The 19,067-nt window shown below is 48.4% G+C and overlaps 1 protein-coding gene across 2 annotated transcripts in view; it reads left to right on the plus strand.

Moving 5' to 3' along the window:
* Positions 1-19,067, plus strand: part of SAMD10 (sterile alpha motif domain containing 10) — a 106,136-nt gene that overhangs the window by 52,848 nt on the left and 34,221 nt on the right. For both annotated transcript variants that reach the window (XM_078650434.1, XM_078650433.1), the window contains exon 2: positions 163-341. In XM_078650434.1, the coding sequence (XP_078506560.1) occupies positions 163-341 (179 nt within the window). The remainder of the gene's footprint in view (positions 1-162; positions 342-19,067) is intronic.

Consider the following 19,067-nt stretch of genomic DNA (forward strand, 5'->3'; position numbering starts at 1 on the left):
ACCATATTTTTAGTTGGATATGCTAGAGTTGTTGATAAATCTCAATCTCGCATCCCGTTAACTCACTGACTAAGCAAAGCCCCTGATGATGACTACTTGGATAGAAATGACTGCGATTAGTTGCAGAAAATAATGGAGGTCTTATTTCCTTTTCTTCCGCAGTTGCTCACATTAGTTTCTGCCGGAACCTTCTGGAACACACAGTGTCAGCCGAGAACCTAAACTGCCGCCTTCGGAGAGACGCGGGGAGCTGCCTCACCTGGCACGATGGCCGAGGTCAAAGGACAGCGGGCGGCCGGACCGTCAAACTCCTGCAGCAGCCAGGGACCGAGGTGCCACAGGTTAGTCCACTAAGAGTTTCCTTTCTATGACCCTGGCCCAGGAGCATAGCTTCAGGGTGGCGGTGTTTGGGGTATTACACTCCCCTAATTAATGTATTTTCTAGTAAATAGTTGGGTACAAGTGCTTTCAGTCGTGTATGCGGAAGTGTCTGTCGGATTTCACAAGAAATATTTACATACAAAGAGACAAAAATGCACACATTGGTTCTCTCGGGTGTGAAAGTCTTCAGAAATGAAGTTAGTTTACAAAATATTGTGTTTTCCCTCACTTGGTACCCTGCCAATCCGCATTCCTCTCCCTTTCCACTGCCCCTTTAGACCCTCTCATGCGACCTGCTAGTCGCATAATGTATACCGTGCAAAGCGCTCTGATACCCTCACGGGTCAAGTTCGCGCTCTATAAAACACAAAAATAAATAAATAAATAATACATTTTAACATTATATGCCTGCGTGACTGTCGGAAAATCTGAAGCTCACACCCCCACAATCTTACTGACCAAGCTACGCCCTTGCCCTGGCCATGGCCAATGAGTCTGCCATTGCTGGGAAGGTTGGGAGTCCACAGGACCTGTCTTGGTTACAACCGAAGTTCACAGTAACTTCGTTTACTCAGCAGAATAACATATTCTGCCTGATTTAAGAAGGTTGGGAGTCCACTAAGGTCAGGAAGAAGAAGAATGAGCTTTCAATAGAAGATACAATCATATAATGATTTGAAAGTGCTCAACAACAGATCCCATCATTACAAGGCATTGTACACTACACTACACTCGCGGAAATTCGGAAAATGCTTTTCTTAATATGGACTTTAAAATAGCCCCTTTAAATAAAATATAGCACAGAATTGATGATAAATGAGAGACACAGGGGACGTATATTAGAAGACACGTACAAGACAATAAAAAGCTTACTGCAGTCCCTCCACGCTTACTTTAAGTGCTTTAGCAGTATGTGCCGCTGAGGCATAGCGGTCCGCGGTCTTGTACGCGGAAGCCTGGAATGAACTGTGCAGCAAGTAAATATTTTAAAAGAAAACATCATCTGCTACACTCTAAAATGAAGCTCAGAAAATATTCCTCTAACCAATCCCAATGTCAAAAAGCTTTGAATACTAGATGACAAATTGGCTGTAACAGATGAGAAGCATAAAAGTGAAAAAGAATGACAGGGGCAAGCGACAACATCAGCAACACAGAAGATTGTGGGCTCCCGTCGCACTTACTTGCATGCCTGTACTCCGTGCCAGTTTGTGCCACTTGCAGAAAAGGAATCAGGAGCTCTTCTTGCATGCTTACCAGTGCCACCCATTTTCAGACAGACTCCACAGGACCCAAGGGTGTACTGTATATAAGTAAAGGCAGAAACCCGTAAAAGAGTAGGACTAGCAGCCAGTGGCGGCTGCTCCTGATGCCTTGTGGTAGTGCTGCAGCAGGGATACATAAATAAAAAAACAAAGAAAAACATTTAAAAATAAATAAATTACGAATTCCCTGCTACTGCGTCCGCTCCGTCTTGCGCCTCTCCCGATCCTCGACTGGTGCACACTGTGCAGGCTCCGAGATGCCAATCCCAGAGCTTCTCTCATGCTGGCAATTCTATTCCCAGCATGAAAAAAAGCACTGGGATTGGTCTCAGTGGCCTGGTTTGCCGCTGTGAATGTGCCTCGAACTGTTTTCCACCCAGCTGTGCAACACAGCCGGGTGAAGAAATGCCAAGTGCGCATGTCAGTTTGACCAGCCTAAGATGGGCAGCCAAACCGTCAGGCGCATTTAGTAGTGGCCACAACTCCTCCTCCTGAAACTCAGGGTGGCCCTGCCCTGTGACTCGGCTACCCAGTAGAGGTAACGGTGAATAAGAACATTATTATAAAACTTTTTCATTATCATTTTATTCTTCACTGTTGCCTCTGCTGGGTAGCAGCAGTGGGGCGACGCTCCTCTGCCATAGCAGAGGAGCCGCCCCTGCTAGCCGATCCATATGAATCAAGTTAGTAGTGCATTTAAAGCAATAAGTACTTAGCTTATTGAGAGGGAACGTGGGTGACGTAAGTCACTATGGTGCGCGTGCACATGCTTCTATCCATTGCAGGGTAATGGGGAACTGGCCTCCCACCCACGTTAACCTGACAATCCTTTCACAAAAGAATGAAATCCCAAATGCCTTAATAACTGGATGACCTCCAACTGCCTGCAATCCATGATTGTGGTTAGTAAAAAATATAAAAATGCAAGGTGAAATGCTTTAGTTCAAGCATCCTACCTTCATATTATGTTTTTCTATGAGGAAAACCTTAAATACGGTGCTCATAAGTGGGTTCTGTGATCACTGTGCCAATGGACTCAAGCTGCCCTTCACAAACGCGGTCCCGGGTGCCTGTATTTTTAACTGGTTGGGACATGGCATGACAGTCGAGGCTGGACTGTTGCAACTGTAGCTGTACCAAGACTAATTAGCACATGGCTGGTCTTTGTCTTGAGTGGCATTGTGGGCAAAAACACACAATGATGGGCTTGAAGGTGTCCCCAAGAAATTACCAGTGGTTGAGATTAATTCAAGCATTCCTCACATCATTTTGTTGTTTGTTGTAATAGATGCCCTAGTTCTGACAGGCATGCTCAGACGTGTATTCCGTGCCAACTGTACCACAAAATTCAAGTTATACCTCATTAAGGAGGCCAACGTAGGCCAATACTAGTCTGGGGATGCTTGTGTTCCAGACTGGAGGGGATCTGCCCTGAAGTTTGGCTCTACTGTTCCCATTGGAGAAGGACCGAGAGTGATTTGCATTTGTCTAGTCTCTGACTAGAGTGGCAGAGTGGGTATAAAACGACGGTCTGGAATGCCACACGGAGTGATCCCCTGTAGCTGAGATTCAAGCATTCCTTCCATCACTTCGCTGCTTGTTGTCGAGAGAATTGCAGATCACAGTGGACACCAGGAATTGATTAGTTAGGAATCTGGCTGTAGAATGTGTAGTGGTAGGTAGATATCCCACCACCATGCAGGGGAGATTTTATCCCCCATTTGGATGTTTCAAACTTGCAAGCCAAAGCACAATGTAGGCCTCGAGTAGTGGATCAGAAATATAGTTTCTCCCTGGGTAATCCCTCAAAGTGCCGAAGACCAGGGATCAAGAGTCGCTCTTTTCCTTACCATGCCACCTCAGTTTGGCATATGCAAATCAGTCGTGACTCTACTGCTTATGGGAACAGCCCAGTCCGAACTGCAAGGCAAGGTTCTCCCCCCAACCGGAACACAAGGAACTCATGCCGGTTTTCCCCATAACTATCAACCGGATATAGCTTGGTTCCAGAAACACAGTGAGCACAGAACCCGTGTCTGGGCATGCCCATGCCACTTAGGGCAGTACATGAAACACACAAAAGGTGATGGAAAGCTGCTTGCAATAAGTCCAACTACTGGCAAACGCTCTGGGTGGCATTCCAACTCATCGTTCCTTTGCTCACCATACCGCCTCAGTTTGGACGGAGCATCTGAACCAATCAAACACTCACACCCAGTCAAAAGATCTGGGTTTGATCCATCACCATTCTTTAGCCCACTCTGCCACCCCAGTTCAGACATGGCTATATGCAAATCAGTCTGACCCTGTGCCTCATGGGAACAGTCCAGCCCGAACTGCCAAGCCATACCTTCCCTGGACCGGAAACAAGCTTCCGAGGACCGGTTTCTGGCATTACAGCCGTCTTCAGCCTGGCTTGCTTTAATCCAGTGGCAAAGTGAGCAAGGGACTCACGTCTGAGCATACCCTGCCACACTTATGGCGGCCAAAGCGGTACAAAAGGGGACTTTGGACTCAGCCATTTGCAAATCATTCTTGAGCCTGCTCCTCATGGGAACAGTCCAGCCCGAACTGCCTGTACTGAGGATGGATGTTCGACTTTGTTCAGCAGTCCATCCATTAATTATTCTTTTTGCATTTGTTGTGGCCACAGACTCTATCTGAGAAATGTAAAAGTGCAGAGAGAGGTCAGGGTTGGAGGAACTTGCAAAGGGGAGCAAGGGCCCCCATTTTGTATTTTAGGTACATATGTCTAAAGGCAACACGTTAAGTGTCACACTGTTACAAACTGGACCACATGCTATCAGTGAAAAGTGCCTTACAATGTTTATGGCAGGTGGGAGCCAGGGGTGTACCCGAGGAGAAGGCTGATTTTCAATATATGCCAGAGTGCCACTTGGATAGGCCAACTTGCTGTATGTGCCAAAGTTAATGCTTAATTTGCAAACGTCCTGCTCGGGCCAAACTGGCTGTATGAGTCACAAGGAACAATCCCTGGCATGCTGGGGACAGAGGGCTGCTTTTATTACTTATCTGGCCGTGAAATTCGTTCTGTCCCGGATACAGTCATCCGGGAGCGGCCAGAGGTTTATTTCAGGATCCTACACGATTTCTGCTGCTGAGAAATAATGATCTTGAGTCCTGTGCCAGACCCTAAAGTAATTGAGTATTTCACAGGTAGTTACTCTTCTGAAGTACCTGTAAAACCCAGTGCCTTTTTTGTAAATATGTTGTAAAAAGTGAGCTGCGCAATATTAGTTTCGTACAATAAAAACATTCTGGCGGGAGAATGCTGTGCTCTGCATGGTCTCTGTGAAGTCTCTGACTGATATAACAAGCATTAGAAATGCAAATCCGGACAGAATCTCCATATGGGGCAGTGGGAGAGGCACATGCTGCTTTCGATGTAATTTACAAAATGCGGACTGTGTACACATTTTTTTCATCCTGTCCCTGTTTAACTCCTCTTAAGTCAAAAATTGAACATTTCCTCTCATTGATTCTCAAAATAGTGGTTACCCTTCCTGATCAAACAGTTGTCCTGGGCGTAACAAATCGTACCAACCAGAATATCGGTCATGAATTGATTTTTATCTCGATGGCCGTATTAAGAATTTGCATAGCATCAGCCTGGCTAGATCCTATGGCCACTCATATCAACAGTGGTTTTCAAGACTATTAGCAATCTTTAACCTAGAAATGGCAATATATAAAACTAAAGGTAGGGAGCGTAGGATAAAAGGATTAAAAATCTGGTCACCTTTAATAGAATGCTCTCAATCTCAGTGACATATATAGTAACAATCTGGTTGTAATGATTTAACTGTCACGTGTACCTCTGTAACCTGATATTCATCTGTCTTTGAATGATTATCTGATAATTCATTAGTTTACCTTTTACTCAAATCGAATTCAAAGCTTTATTCGAGGGATAGACTCATAAAAGCACAAACATACATATAAAATATATCCCATTAAAAAATTTTTTTTTTGTTTTATACATACTTCTGAAACATTTATACATACACAAACAATAAGAGAAAAAAATCTTTCATGTACATTTACACAGAGATCACTTAGTACCCTAATTAAATTGCATTAATAGAAATTGCCCTCGTCTAATGGACCATGCCCACCCCAGATACTTTGCTGTTCCTAGAACAATAGGCATATCAGTGGCTGTGCAAATAATTCGTAACGCCTCAACACCCCTGGATGTCCCTAGATTTCTACATACGGGAGCTAACCAAACTCTTCTCGGGGTGGCGTAAGCTTTGCACAAGAATAAAAAGTGACCTATACTTTCCTCGATTGCACCACAAACCGGGCAGCACGAGGTAGTTGCACTCCTCCACCTACCCGTCAGTGATCTCAGAGGAAGGGCACCTGATCTTAACTGGAAGAAAAGCTTCCTGTCCCCTGGGTTAGTAATGCTGTCCCAGTATTGTTCCAATATAGGACACAGTTTGATTTCTAGGAAGCGCCCCGCCATTGTGTCTGATCTCGTTCTATTCCAGAGTCTGCCATCTATCCAATCCCAATATAAACTTTTAATAATGTTTTTACTTGGAAAGGGTTCCCCAGAAGGATTATCCCATAGGTTGGAGAGGCCGAGGTCATCTAGAGCAGTCCTAAGATTTTTTAACCATACTATTTTGTGAAATGTGTCAACTTTAATTATGGCAAGGAACCCCTCTGCATAGTGCCGTATCTCTGGGGTAGTCCAGAGGCGTCTCCAATAGAGAATCGGGCGCAATCGCGCTCGGTCACTAACTGATCTTCTCCCTAGATCAAGACCAAGCGGGATTAGTGGTGTACTCTGGGGGAGACCCGTGATTCCCCTAAGGAACCTATTCTACGATATTTGCAGGGGGAGAAGCCTATCGAAGCCCCACAGCTCAGCCTCATATAGGGCAGACCCAATAGCCTTGGCATCAGATACTGCCAGGACAGGTTTTATAGGCTTTGATTTTGACTTTTTGTGTTCCACCCGGAGTGCCCCCGAAATCTGTTGGTGCCTCAGGACCGCCTTTTCTATGTGTTGGGACCATTTTAGATTGTTTGCTATCTGCACCCCAAGGTAGGTAAATACAGTAACAACCTCTAGCACACAATTGTTCAGAAGTATTTTAGGCCGGGGTCTACGTTTTGGTGAGAAGGCCATCAGCTTGGTCTTGCCCACGTTGACTTCCAGACCATGTTCCCCACAGAAGAGATCAAAGATGTTTAAAGCTCGCTGCAAGCCGGCCGGTGTTTTGGATAAAATCAGCGTATCGTCGGCGAATATCAGGATCGGGACCCTGAGGCCCGCCAACGAAGGTGCATCGACACTGGCATCCAGCATCCGAGCCACAATTCCATTAATGAATAGGGAAAAAAGCAGGGGGGCCATAGCACACCCCTGTCGTACTCCGCGCCCAATTGGAAAGTCGGCGGATGATTCACCGTTCATACCCCACTGAACTTTGGCAAAGTTACACTCATGCAACCTCATTATCAGAGTGAGTAACTCAGCCGGAAGGCCTATTTTGCTCAGAACTGCCAGAGCTTTCTCCTTGGGACCAGGTCGAAGGCAGCCCGCAAGTCAACAAAGGCAACATACAGGCTGCCCTCGCCGAGCACCACCGTCCCCCACTGCAGCAGAGCAAAGCGAAACACCTGATCGACTGTGCTTGTAGCCCGCCGGAATCCAGCCTGATATGGGGACAGGGCGTTGTTCTCATCTACCCAATCCATTAGCTTGTTTACCACCATCCTCCCCACCACTTTTTGGATAGTGGCAATCAAACTTATCGGCCTATAATTGGCCGGGAGGGACCGATCCCCTTTTTTATATATGGGTATAATAGTTGCTCCCTTCCTTAATTCTGGGACTGCCGTTCCCTTTGCAATTGCATTTCCTAAAAGGAATACATACCTAACCCACCTCGCCTTATCGTTTATAAAAACATCAGAGGGTATCCCATCTAAACCCGGGGCCCTTCCCCCTTTGGCAGCGCATATTGCAACTTCAGTTTCTTTAGGGGAAAATAAATTCCCAATGGGGAATACAGCTGAAATTACCTCCAAATCATTAAACTCGGTAGTCTCAGCATATTGGGGTTTGAAATAATCCACCCAGGCACCCTCAGCGACATTATTGTCGGGTTTGTTTGGAGATCCTCCTCTGCCCCACTTGACAATATTCCAGAATAACCTGGAATCCTTAGCCCCTGAGGCCTCCTTTAGTTCTGCCCAATATTTTTCATCCCATTTGTTTTTGCTAGTGATACACTAACCTTGTAGTGCTTCCTAGCCTCGCCGATCGCTGCCTTATCCCTATTCCTGATTGCTCTTCCCAAGCTTAACCTGGCTTCCCTGCACTGATGATTAAACCACCTATCTGGTTTGGGTGGTTTTTTCCTATTTGTGTTACTGGACTTCAAAAAATGCGGTTTTAAAAGGGAAAAGAGATTGTTATGTATGTCCGTTATTTCTCTTGAACCTGGGATTACAGAATTTACAGCCTCCATAGCAGCGATTGCAGTATCCACCTCACAACTTATAAAGTCCATAGACTCTGCATTCGCCAGTACACTCGGCCAGTTGAGCCTGCGCATGTCATTAGCCATAGTGGGCATTGGACCATCGCTTGATTGAGAGTTCCCTGATGTGGCCATCCACCAGTCATGGGTCACACAGAGGGGATTATGGTCACTTTCCAGTCTGCCCTCGATTTTCATGTCGCATACCAACTGCCACAGATTAAGGCTGCAAAGGACATAGTCTATCCGACTTTGGTTATGACCATTGTCGAATGTACAAGCACCCTCCCTATCGCCCTTCGTCCTCCCATTTAGGGCTCTCAGCCCATGTTTCAAGCAAATGGCGTTCAGTTGTAATATATCTTTCGTCCACCGCTTAACAGGAGCCAGATGTAAAGTCGGTATACCCCATTGTGTATCCTCTTCTTGCCCTAGGGGATCGTCCGAACTATCCAATGGTTCAAAAGTCCTATTTAGGTCACCAGCTACTACAACTTTGTTACCCAGGGACTGTGATTCCAAGAAGGTGGACAAGGCCTCTAGGATGGGTGAACTCCCAGTGGTGCTACCCCTGGCATAGATATTGTATATATCTATCCCTCCCCACTTTTCTGAGGTTATTCTTAGCATTTGGATGTCTTTACAACCCAAATCCACCACTTTAATTGTTATCTGAAGACATTGTCTTACCCAGATAGTTAGGCCTCCCATCGGTCGACCCCTAGAACCTCTACTGGCCGGAATTGAAAATTTTAAATAGCCAGGAAGAAATATAGGGTCGCAAGCCCATGTTTCCTGGAATAAACAGACTTCAAAGCTGTTAACAAAATCTATCCAGTTTGGGGACATCAGCTTGCTACTCAACCCCGCGATGTTCCATGAGAAAAACTTCCCCAAACTGGGGCCGTCCTTGGGTACTGCTCCTACACAGGACATCCCAGAGTTGTTTACTAACATTCCGTCATGCCCCTCCCTCTCTCGGGTGGTATCCTCTGTGTTATGGTCAACCTCCTGGATGCCAACAGTGCTAAGTATAATTGGTTCCTCGTTTTCAGAGACCCCAGAAATTGGGATGCACTCCCCACACGTTTCCTCCAAAATCACAGTCGCCCAACCAGTTCTCATTTCGTTAGATTCCACATTTTTAGACAAAACAGTTAACACAGACTTCTCACATATATCCCAACGGGTCAAACCTTCCCTATTGTTCGGGCAATAATCAGAATTTGGTCAATGGACCCACCCTAGATCTTTTATTACTTCAAAACGATTATACATTGGTCCATTATAGAAGTTGCTCCGTTGTAATGGTACAGTGAAAGGAACAAACCCTGGGGAAGGGAAATTGTTCCAGCAACCTGGTTCACTGGTCATACCAAATTGAACACCTGTTGGTCTTGGATAAAAGAATGTAAGATCAACCACACCAATTCCACCACTGCTTGTGCCCCAATTTTGTCTCGTAATCAAACGTGCCACCCTGGGATCTTGAAAATTAACAACTATACACCCCCCCCCAAGTTCTTGGGAGTACAACCTATCCAATCTGTCCTTCTCACTCCAATGATCAACCCATCCACTTCCCCGGGCAGTGGTCTATTTGCCTTCAACCAGTGCATTACCTTGTTTTTTAGCATCTGGAACGATTCTCTTTGCCCGGCCGACAAAGGTGGTACGTTAGTGAGGACAACCACGAAAGGATAGGAATCTGGGGTGAGATTCATAGGAGGTATCCTACGGGGTGCCTTCGTTAAGAGGGTGTTGGGCAGGCCAGTGGCAGAAGCAGCAGGACAGGATGTTGGAATACTTGATAGTGGTTGGGAACTATTCAATGGGGTGTTGTTAGTTTTGGAACTGTCTTTGTTACCCCTAACAGGAACGCCAAGACAGGGTTTTAAATTGATTGATGAGGGTTGGGAACCATTAGATACAGGGTTACCACTTTTGGAACTCTCTTTATTACCCATCTCCACAGTATCAGGCAGCTTAGTTTGTTTGGTGGTATTAGTACTTAGGCGGTCCGACAAATCTAAGTTGGTCTTGGGAATTTGTCCCTTCGCATGAGGTCTACTTGCAATGCTGACTATGGGGGGAGGGGGCACAGCGATGGACACGCCATTTGCCTGGCCATTTGGTTTCAAAGAATTAATACTATCCCCCGTCCTAGGGTGGGACTTAATTAAGGCTTTGGTGGAAAAAAAGTTATCTAAAGTAGCCTGCTCAAAATGATCCAACCGATCAGCTAATTTTTTAACTCGCTCCTCAATAGGAATCAGGAGAGACCTCATCAGCCTCTCCAACTCTAGGAGCAGGGCTGGAGCAGAAGATAATGTCTCAGCCGGTCCCATCACTAAAGGGTCGTTCGCGTTGGATACAGGACTAGCTGGAACAACTCCCTCCTTAATAGTCTCAACCCCACCAGAGCCAGCCCCGATGGGCTTGCAGGAAGGGCGCCGGGATATTCCAACCTTCCTTATTTTTTTCGGATGTTTGGGAAGATTGCACTTCTTTGTGGCAGCACTTCTTTTCCTTTTGATACTTGATTTTATTTTATCTACGTGAGTTGACATGCTCGGTTGGACAGTGGCCACCTGCCCTGTAGGTAAGCCAGTTGGTATTGGGGGCGAGGTGGAAGACAAAATAGGCACATCAAGACCCACAGACGAGCCAGCCAACAGCTCTGATGAGGGGGGGAAAGGCATAAGGCGTTTCCAGTACAACTGGCAGGGTTTGAGATGACAGGGGAGGAACCAATGCTAATGCCGGGAAACCCTGAGGTGGCCGTTTTTCCAGGGGAATTTTTAGTAGTTCAATAGATAGCCTACGCTCGGCGCGCCTCTCCGCCAAAGCGATTTCTTTGTCAATGTCTTGGGTTACCCGACTAAAGTATTTGTCTAGAGGACCCAAGATAGCTAACCCCACCTCAGCCTGAGTAAGGATCTGGGCAGTGGTATTTAAGGGAGAAGACATACTTTGCAACCAACAAACGATAAACAATAATATATGAGCAAACACCAGGGATCTCTCAAAACAAGGAACGTACTGTGTCAGGTCGTCAAAAGCACAATGTCAGAGGGCGGGCCCAGCCCAGCCTCCTTCTGCCCCTGACGGCCACAGACGGTCCCGCCCTTGTCCCGGGCTTCTCCCGGTCGCTCCCGCGCGCTCCCGCGCAGCGGAACTAGGGAGACCAATTAATAGGTCTGTAGATTGAGGGGAGGAGCATGCAGGGAGAGCGGCCCAGGTGCTGTGAATCCGGGCTGGCGGGCGCTCCTGGGAATGGTAGTCCCAGTCCCGCGCTCGCACTCGCTCGCAGCCCTGCTTCACCAGTTCACTTCCTCCCACAGTCACAGTCAGGGTCCGTGGATGACAACAAAGAACCCCCCACGAAGCGGGACCCGCGAAGCGGGTTCCGCGAGAGGTAGGCTGGATATCAAAATTAAAAGACACAGGGTCCCAGCGTTGACTGTAGAGTTACAGCAGAGCGTTCCAATTAAAATCCGGAGGCTGGGGCTTAAGAGCACGAAGGTGGGGAGGAGCAGGCAGGGAGAGCGGCCCAGGTGCTGTGAATCCGGGCTGGCTGGCGCTCCTGGGAGTGGTAGTCCCAGTCCCGCGCTCGCACTCGCTCGCAGCCCTGCTTCACCAGTTCACTTCCTCCCACAGTCACAGTCAGGGTCCGTGGATGACAACAAAGAACCCCCCCCACGAAGCGGGTTCCGCGAGAGGTAGGCTGGATATCAAAATTAAAAAACACAGGGTCCCAGCGTTGACTGTAGAGTTACAGCAGAGCGTTCCAATTAAAATCCGGAGGCTGGGGCTTAAGAGCACGAAGGTAGGGAGGAGCATGCAGGGAGAGCGGCCCAGGTGCTGTGAATCTGGGCTGGCGGGCGCTCCTGGGAATGGTAGTCCCAGTCCCGCGCTCGCACTCGCTCGCAGCCCTGCTTCACCAGTTCACTTCCTCCCACAGTCACAGTCAGGGTCCGTGGATGACAACAAAGTACCCCCCACGAAGCGGGACCCACAAAGCGGGTTCCGCGAGAGGTAGGCTGGATATCAAAATTAAAAAACACAGGGTCCCAGCGTTGACTGTAGAGTTACAGCAGAGCGTTCCAATTAAAATCCGGAGACTGGGGCTTAAGAGCACGAAGGTGGGGAGGAGCAGGCAGGGAGAGCGGCCCAGGTGCTGTGAATCCGGGCTGGCGGGCGCTCCTGGGAATGGTAGTCCCAGTCCCGCGCTCGCACTCGCTCGCAGCCCTGCTTCAACAGTTCACTTCCTCCCACAGTCACAGTCAGGGTCCGTGGATGACAACAAAGAACCCCCCACGAAGCGGGACCCGCGAAGCGGGTTCCGCGAGAGGTAGGCTGGATATCAAAATTAAAAAACACAGGGTCCCAGCGTTGACTGTAGAGTTACAGCAGAGCGTTCCAATTAAAATCCGGAGGCTGGGGCTTAAGAGCACGAAGGTGCGGAGGAGCATGCAGGGAGAGCGGCCCAGGTGCTGTGAATCCGGGCTGGCGGGCGCTCCTGGGAATGGTAGTCCCAGTCCCGCGCTCGCACTCGCTCGCAGCCCTGCTTCACCAGTTCACTTCCCCCCACAGTCACAGTCAGGGTCCGTGGATGACAACAAAGAACCCCCCACGAAGCGGGACCCGCGAAGCGGGTTCCGCGAGAGGTAGGCTGGATATCAAAATTAAAAAACACAGGGTCCCAGCGTTGACTGTAGAGTTACAGCAGAGCGTTCCAATTAAAATCCGGAGACTGGGGCTTAAGAGCACGAAGGTGGGGAGGAGCAGGCAGGGAGAGCGGCCCAGGTGCTGTGAATCCGGGCTGGCGGGCGCTCCTGGGAATGGTAGTCCCAGTCCCGCGCTCGCACTCGCTCGCAGCCCTGCTTCACCAGTTCACTTCCTCCCACAGTCACAGTCAGGGTCCGTGGATGACAACAAAGAACCCCCCACGAAGCGGGACCCGCGAAGCGGGTTCTGCGAGAGGTAGGCTGGATATCAAAATTAAAAAACACAGGGTCCCAGCGTTGACTGTAGAGTTACAGCAGAGCGTTCCAATTAAAATCCGGAGGCTGGGGCTTAAGAGCACGAAGGTGGGGAGGAGCATGCAGGGAGAGCGGCCCAGGTGCTGTGAATCCGGGCTGGCGGGCGCTCCTGGGAATGGTAGTCCCAGTCCCGCGCTCGCACTCACTCGCAGCCCTGCTTCACCAGTTCACTTCCTCCCACAGTCACAGTCAGGGTCCGTGAATGACAACAAAGAACCCCCCACGAAGCGGGACCCGCGAAGCGGGTTCCGCGAGAGGTAGGCTGGATATCAAAATTAAAAAACACAGGGTCCCAGCGTTGACTGTAGAGTTACAGCAGAGCGTTCCAATTAAAATCCGGGGGCTGGGGCTTAAGAGCACGAAGGTGGGGAGGAGCATGCAGGGAGAGCTGCCCAGGTGCTGTGAATCCGGGCTGGCGGGCGCTCCTGGGAATGGTAGTCCCAGTCCCGCGCTCGCACTCGCTCGCAGCCCTGCTTCACCAGTTCACTTCCTCCCACAGTCACAGTCAGGGTCCGTGGATGACAACAAAGAACCCCCCACGAAGCGGGACCCGCGAAGCGGGTTCTGCGAGAGGTAGGCTGGATATCAAAATTAAAAAACACAGGGTCCCAGCGTTGACTGTAGAGTTACAGCAGAGCGTTCCAATTAAAATCCGGAGGCTGGGGCTTAAGAGCACGAAGGTGGGGAGGAGCATGCAGGGAGAGCGGCCCAGGTGCTGTGAATCCGGGCTGGCGGGCGCTCCTGGGAATGGTAGTCCCAGTCCCGCGCTCGCACTCGCTCGCAGCCCTGCTTCACCTGTTCACTTCCTCCCACAGTCACAGTCAGGGTCCGTGGATGACAACAAAGAACCCCCCACGAAGCGGGACCCGCGAAGCGGGTTCCGCGAGAGGTAGGCTGGATATCAAAATTAAAAAACACAGGGTCCCAGCGTTGACTGTAGAGTTACAGCAGAGCGTTCCAATTAAAATCCGGAGGCTGGGGCTTAAGAGCACGAAGGTGGGGAGGAGCATGCAGGGAGAGCTGCCCAGGTGCTGTGAATCCGGGCTGGCGGGCGCTCCTGGGAATGGTAGTCCCAGTCCCGCGCTCGCACTCGCTCGCAGCCCTGCTTCACCAGTTCACTTCCTCCCACAGTCACAGTCAGGGTCCGTGGATGACAACAAAGAACCCCCCACGAAGCGGGACCCGCGAAGCGGGTTCCGCGAGAGGTAGGCTGGATATCAAAATTAAAAAACACAGGGTCCCAGCGTTGACTGTAGAGTTACAGCAGAGCGTTCCAATTAAAATCCGGAGGCTGGGGCTTAAGAGCACGAAGGTGGGGAGGAGCAGGCAGGGAGAGCGGCCCAGGTGCTGTGAATCCGGGCTGGCGGGCGCTCCTGGGAATGGTAGTCCCAGTCCCGCGCTCGCACTCGCTCGCAGCCCTGCTTCACCTGTTCACTTCCTCCCACAGTCACAGTCAGGGTCCGTGGATGACAACAAAGAACCCCCCACGAAGCGGGACCCGCGAAGCGGGTTCCGCGAGAGGTAGGCTGGATATCAATAAGTAAAAATCCCAATAAGTAAAAATCAGTTGTGAGACCAAACATACCACACTCACGGGCGCACCACCAACGGGAACCTGACTGGTATCCTGGCGAGTACCAGTCAGGTTCCCGTTGGTGGTGCGCCCGTGAGGTGCCATCTTGCTCACACACACTTTTTTTCGTTTTTGCACATCATAATTTGACACGAAAGTGAGTGTGGTATGTTTGGTCTCACAACTGATTTTTACTTATTGGGAACCAGTCGATTGTTTAAAGGAAGCACATTCCTAGGACATACCGACTACCCCATTAATTATTGAAAGGGGAGTAAGGTTTGCAATGACAATGCAACAAATGGTATATCCTAAATAAAGGTAAACTTTATAAGTGCCTATATAGTCTGGGTCTTTTTTGGACTAGGTGTGCTGCTTATTATTCCAGGGTGCTGCTAAGTAATTAGCGGTGCAACTTAAAATGCCACAGTGGTGTTCAGAAAGCTACACGGCTGTGTAAGGGACACGGATATTGCTGAGTGTGCTGCTCTGCTGCAGCCTACTATGCCACCCTGCTGCTCAGTAATTTATGTTATTTATATTTGAAATTTGATATAGCGCAGACATGGCCCGAAGGCATCAGAGAGGTTTACAACAGTAGCATGATACAAGGGTATAGTACAGCAAGTTACAAACAAACCTCTGTTGTTGTGTTCATACCTAAATTAGCATGACAGCGTCACCATGTGGCAGACTGTCATAGCCCCGGTGCTGACAATAAGGTGCCGGTGCAGAGCACTGGAAACCACCGGCTCAAATTAAGTTACAATAATTACGTGAAGGCATTTGCATCAGGAGCTGCAACCAGGCCAATTGCAGCCTTTGGACACAGTGACGTATACGGTCCAGGCTTCGATTAAGATGGTGGGGACACGCAGGGAAGGTAGTTTGTCTCCTGGATAGACTACTTGGGTGTGATCGAGGGTGATTAACCCAGGTGTCTGTCAAATAGGTGGAGCTTGAGGGCCTATTTGAAGGTTTCCAGGCAGGGTTCTAGACAAAGGGAGGAAGGTAAGGAGTTCCAGATTCGTGTGGGACTACGGGAGAATGACTGGCTCATGTACTGTCATGTACAGTAAATCCTGTGTTGGCTGCTCTCAGGCAGCGCTGCTTCTCAATATGCAAAGTCTGTAATAAAATGTGCCATGCTGCTGGTCATCATGCCAGAGGAGGAAGCAGTGGGGACCGTTCATGGTGGTGGTGAACAGCTGTAAAACGCCCCTGTCAGCCTGCCCTGCAACCACGATTCACACTGCCCAAGGCCCTGTCGACATCCAGGGACCTTTAAAGATCAAAGAAAGGAAGGGTGTGTGATGATATCGCGTTCCACTGTCCCCTCCCCTCTGAGGACGCCCTGCCCCCTCCCCTCTTCAAGCATGCCTGGAGACTGGAGTCCAGAGCCGGATCTCGCAGTGCATCCTGGGAGCGGCTGCTGCTGATCAACCTTCACTGCCTCTGGAATTACAAATTCCAATTATCTGAGATGCAGGAGGGCAGCACCTGTGACAGACGGGCCTCTCCCCATACAGCCCCCCACCCGCTCGACACCACCTCACCCCCAGGGTCTGCAGCGAGGCCCCCCACCCTGCTCCCCTCGCGCCACCGCCCTCTGTCTTCCACACTTCATTAGGAGCAAAAACACGCGGACCTGACAGAAAAAAGGCAGTGAGAGCTCGGAAGGGGGGGGGGGGGGTAGGAGCAGGTGGGAAGACGCTTAAGACGAGTAAGAGAAGGAGGGAGGAGAGCAGAGGAACGCAGATCAAGACAGATGCCTGGAGAGGAGTAGACAGAGGAAGGGAGAGGCACAGAGAGGAGGGCGGTGCGAGACGAGAGAGACCAAGACGAAGGGGTGAAAGGAAGACATATGGGGCCAGTGGGCCACCGCCAAGATAGGAAGAAGGTGGCCTGGGAGATAAGACGAGGGGATGAAATAACAGGAGAAAGGCCAGAGAGAGTATATCTGTAGATTGTTTACAAATATCGGTTTTTTAATTGATTAAAAACACAGCTGTCATCTGCATTTTAAAAAAAATATCCTTGCTTCTTTTGAGTCAGTTGTCAGATTAAATTAATCCCAGCCCAAGATAGTGACCTTCTCTTTTTCCAGGGTTACAAGCATCAATCCAAGTGCCTAAAGGACACTCCACTTTAGCCTTTAGATTTGCAGATTAACCAATTGCACACATTTATATTTCTTTCACTGGCATCCTGGAGGCAAGGGCAGTTTCTTTTTCATCTTTCTCCCTTCTCTCACTTCACAGCAGAGAAGATGCTTCTTCTCCCCTTTCAAACCGGGGAAACTCAACCTTTCAGGAACAGTTATTTATTAAATAAAAAGTATGGGAACTGTTATGATCAAATTAATAAATCTTGGATATGTTGCCGCCTCCCACACTATGCCCTCTACGACCTGTGGTTACAATTGATTTTCTACACCTGTTCCTTCTCTACCAGGAGGTACCTATCGGATCTCTTTTCACAATCCCACACAATCTTATAAGCAACAACCAAAATGTGTGCTTTTGAGATTAGTATGAGATTGTAAATAATGGAAAGCTTTTAAAACCAAGCACCAAAAGGTCTTATTCATATGCTTGGACTAGTTGAGTCATTCAATGTGGCACATGTTTAATTATTTACATTCACTGGTATTTTTGTTGTTACCTTGTCGGACATCAACGTTGCCCTTTAATCAACCTTCTGTGGTTCATGTTAAACAAATCATGATGTACTTCACAAACTTCAAAGGAGATGGACTATCTCCCCAGAGTCAGGACATAAATAATAAGGTATGGTAACACTCTAGTCCGGTAACACTCAAAACACAAATCTATTAGCATTCACAATTGTGGAATCAAAATAATTGATAATTCTGTTTATGCTTGGTGTGGGGCAGGCAGGCTTCTTCTAGTAAATAAAAAATAATTACGCACTTGTATAGCGCATGACTACCCGGAGGCATCTCGGCGCTTGTACGAATACCACTGAGGAACCCTTCCTGGCCTTTCCCTGTGAGGTGCCCACTCCTGGGCACCCCCAAGGTGAAGCCAGGCATCCTAGCGTTGTTGGGGCCGTTGTGGAGATTAAGCAAGCTATTGCCCAGAGTTGCAGAGTGGGACCCATGATTAGAATAGGCACTGAGGCGAGAATTATCAGGTCCGAGGAAATTGAGCCCAAGACCCACCGAGGCGGGAATTGAACCCTGGTCCCAGGCCAGACTTCTGCATCAGGGTCTGCCGCTCTAACCATTGAGCCACACTTCTCCACTAGTACAAGGAATGACCAGGCAGTTGCTTAATGTCCTACCAGCAGAGGGCACCAGATTGCCCCTACAAGCATCAAATATCACTTACCCGTTACTTGTGGGGGGAGCCATCAGGTTATCAGCAACATGTCGCTGCCTGGAGCAACCATTGCACTGGTTCACATTGGTAAACGTCCGTCTGGGTAGTGTTTCTGATTTGTTTCTTAATTTGCAAGGCTAAAGCTTAATCTTAAGAGGACCTCAATCAGACATTTACCCTTTCCATTTTGCATCCGATATTGTGGTGTTGGGATCCCTCCCCACAGACTTTATCTTGTAAAGCATTAATGTGACCATCATCTTGTAGCTGTGGTCTTGGCTCGTCTGTTCTGTAGTTATTTAATAGGTGATCAACATGATTTGGCAACTGTGAGGCTCTACACTGAAAGTCTATTGAGGTGAATTGCCTATCTAGTCATTCTCAAAAAGAGGAACAGATTGTTTCATATGGAGACGTTAGCATTCACATAGTATTTACCTTACCCTCTAGTGTTTAATCACTGGTTCCTGTTGACCATAAACGTGCTACAAAAAAAGAGAGAGGCACCCCCCTGTAGGGTAACTGCAAGGTCAGGGATAAGGGGGAACAAAACAGCAATACGAACTATCCTAGGATAGTAACCCTCTAACCTATATTTCTTTTGCAAGTGGCTCAAAGGAGCTCACATACGGGGCACACCAAAAAGTACTCTACTACACATAAATCAAAAGTTGCATTAGTCCATATTTTATTTTGAAAGTTAGAACTATTTTAAGAAAATATTTTTTATATTTCTTTTAAGACATAAATAGGTTTGTGCACAGTTTTCTGGTACAAATTATACACATAAGCCAAAAAGACAAAAAGAAAAAATACAATGTATATCGATCATATACAACAACACAGTTTGTACATTATCTACAGGTATCAATTATATAAACAGATCCAGACTTACAAACATCCCCATACATACAAGCCTCTTATTCTTCTACATA

This window comes from Lissotriton helveticus, chromosome 7 (genome assembly GCF_964261635.1).
Source record: "Lissotriton helveticus chromosome 7, aLisHel1.1, whole genome shotgun sequence".
NCBI classification, from domain to species: domain Eukaryota; kingdom Metazoa; phylum Chordata; class Amphibia; order Caudata; family Salamandridae; genus Lissotriton; species Lissotriton helveticus.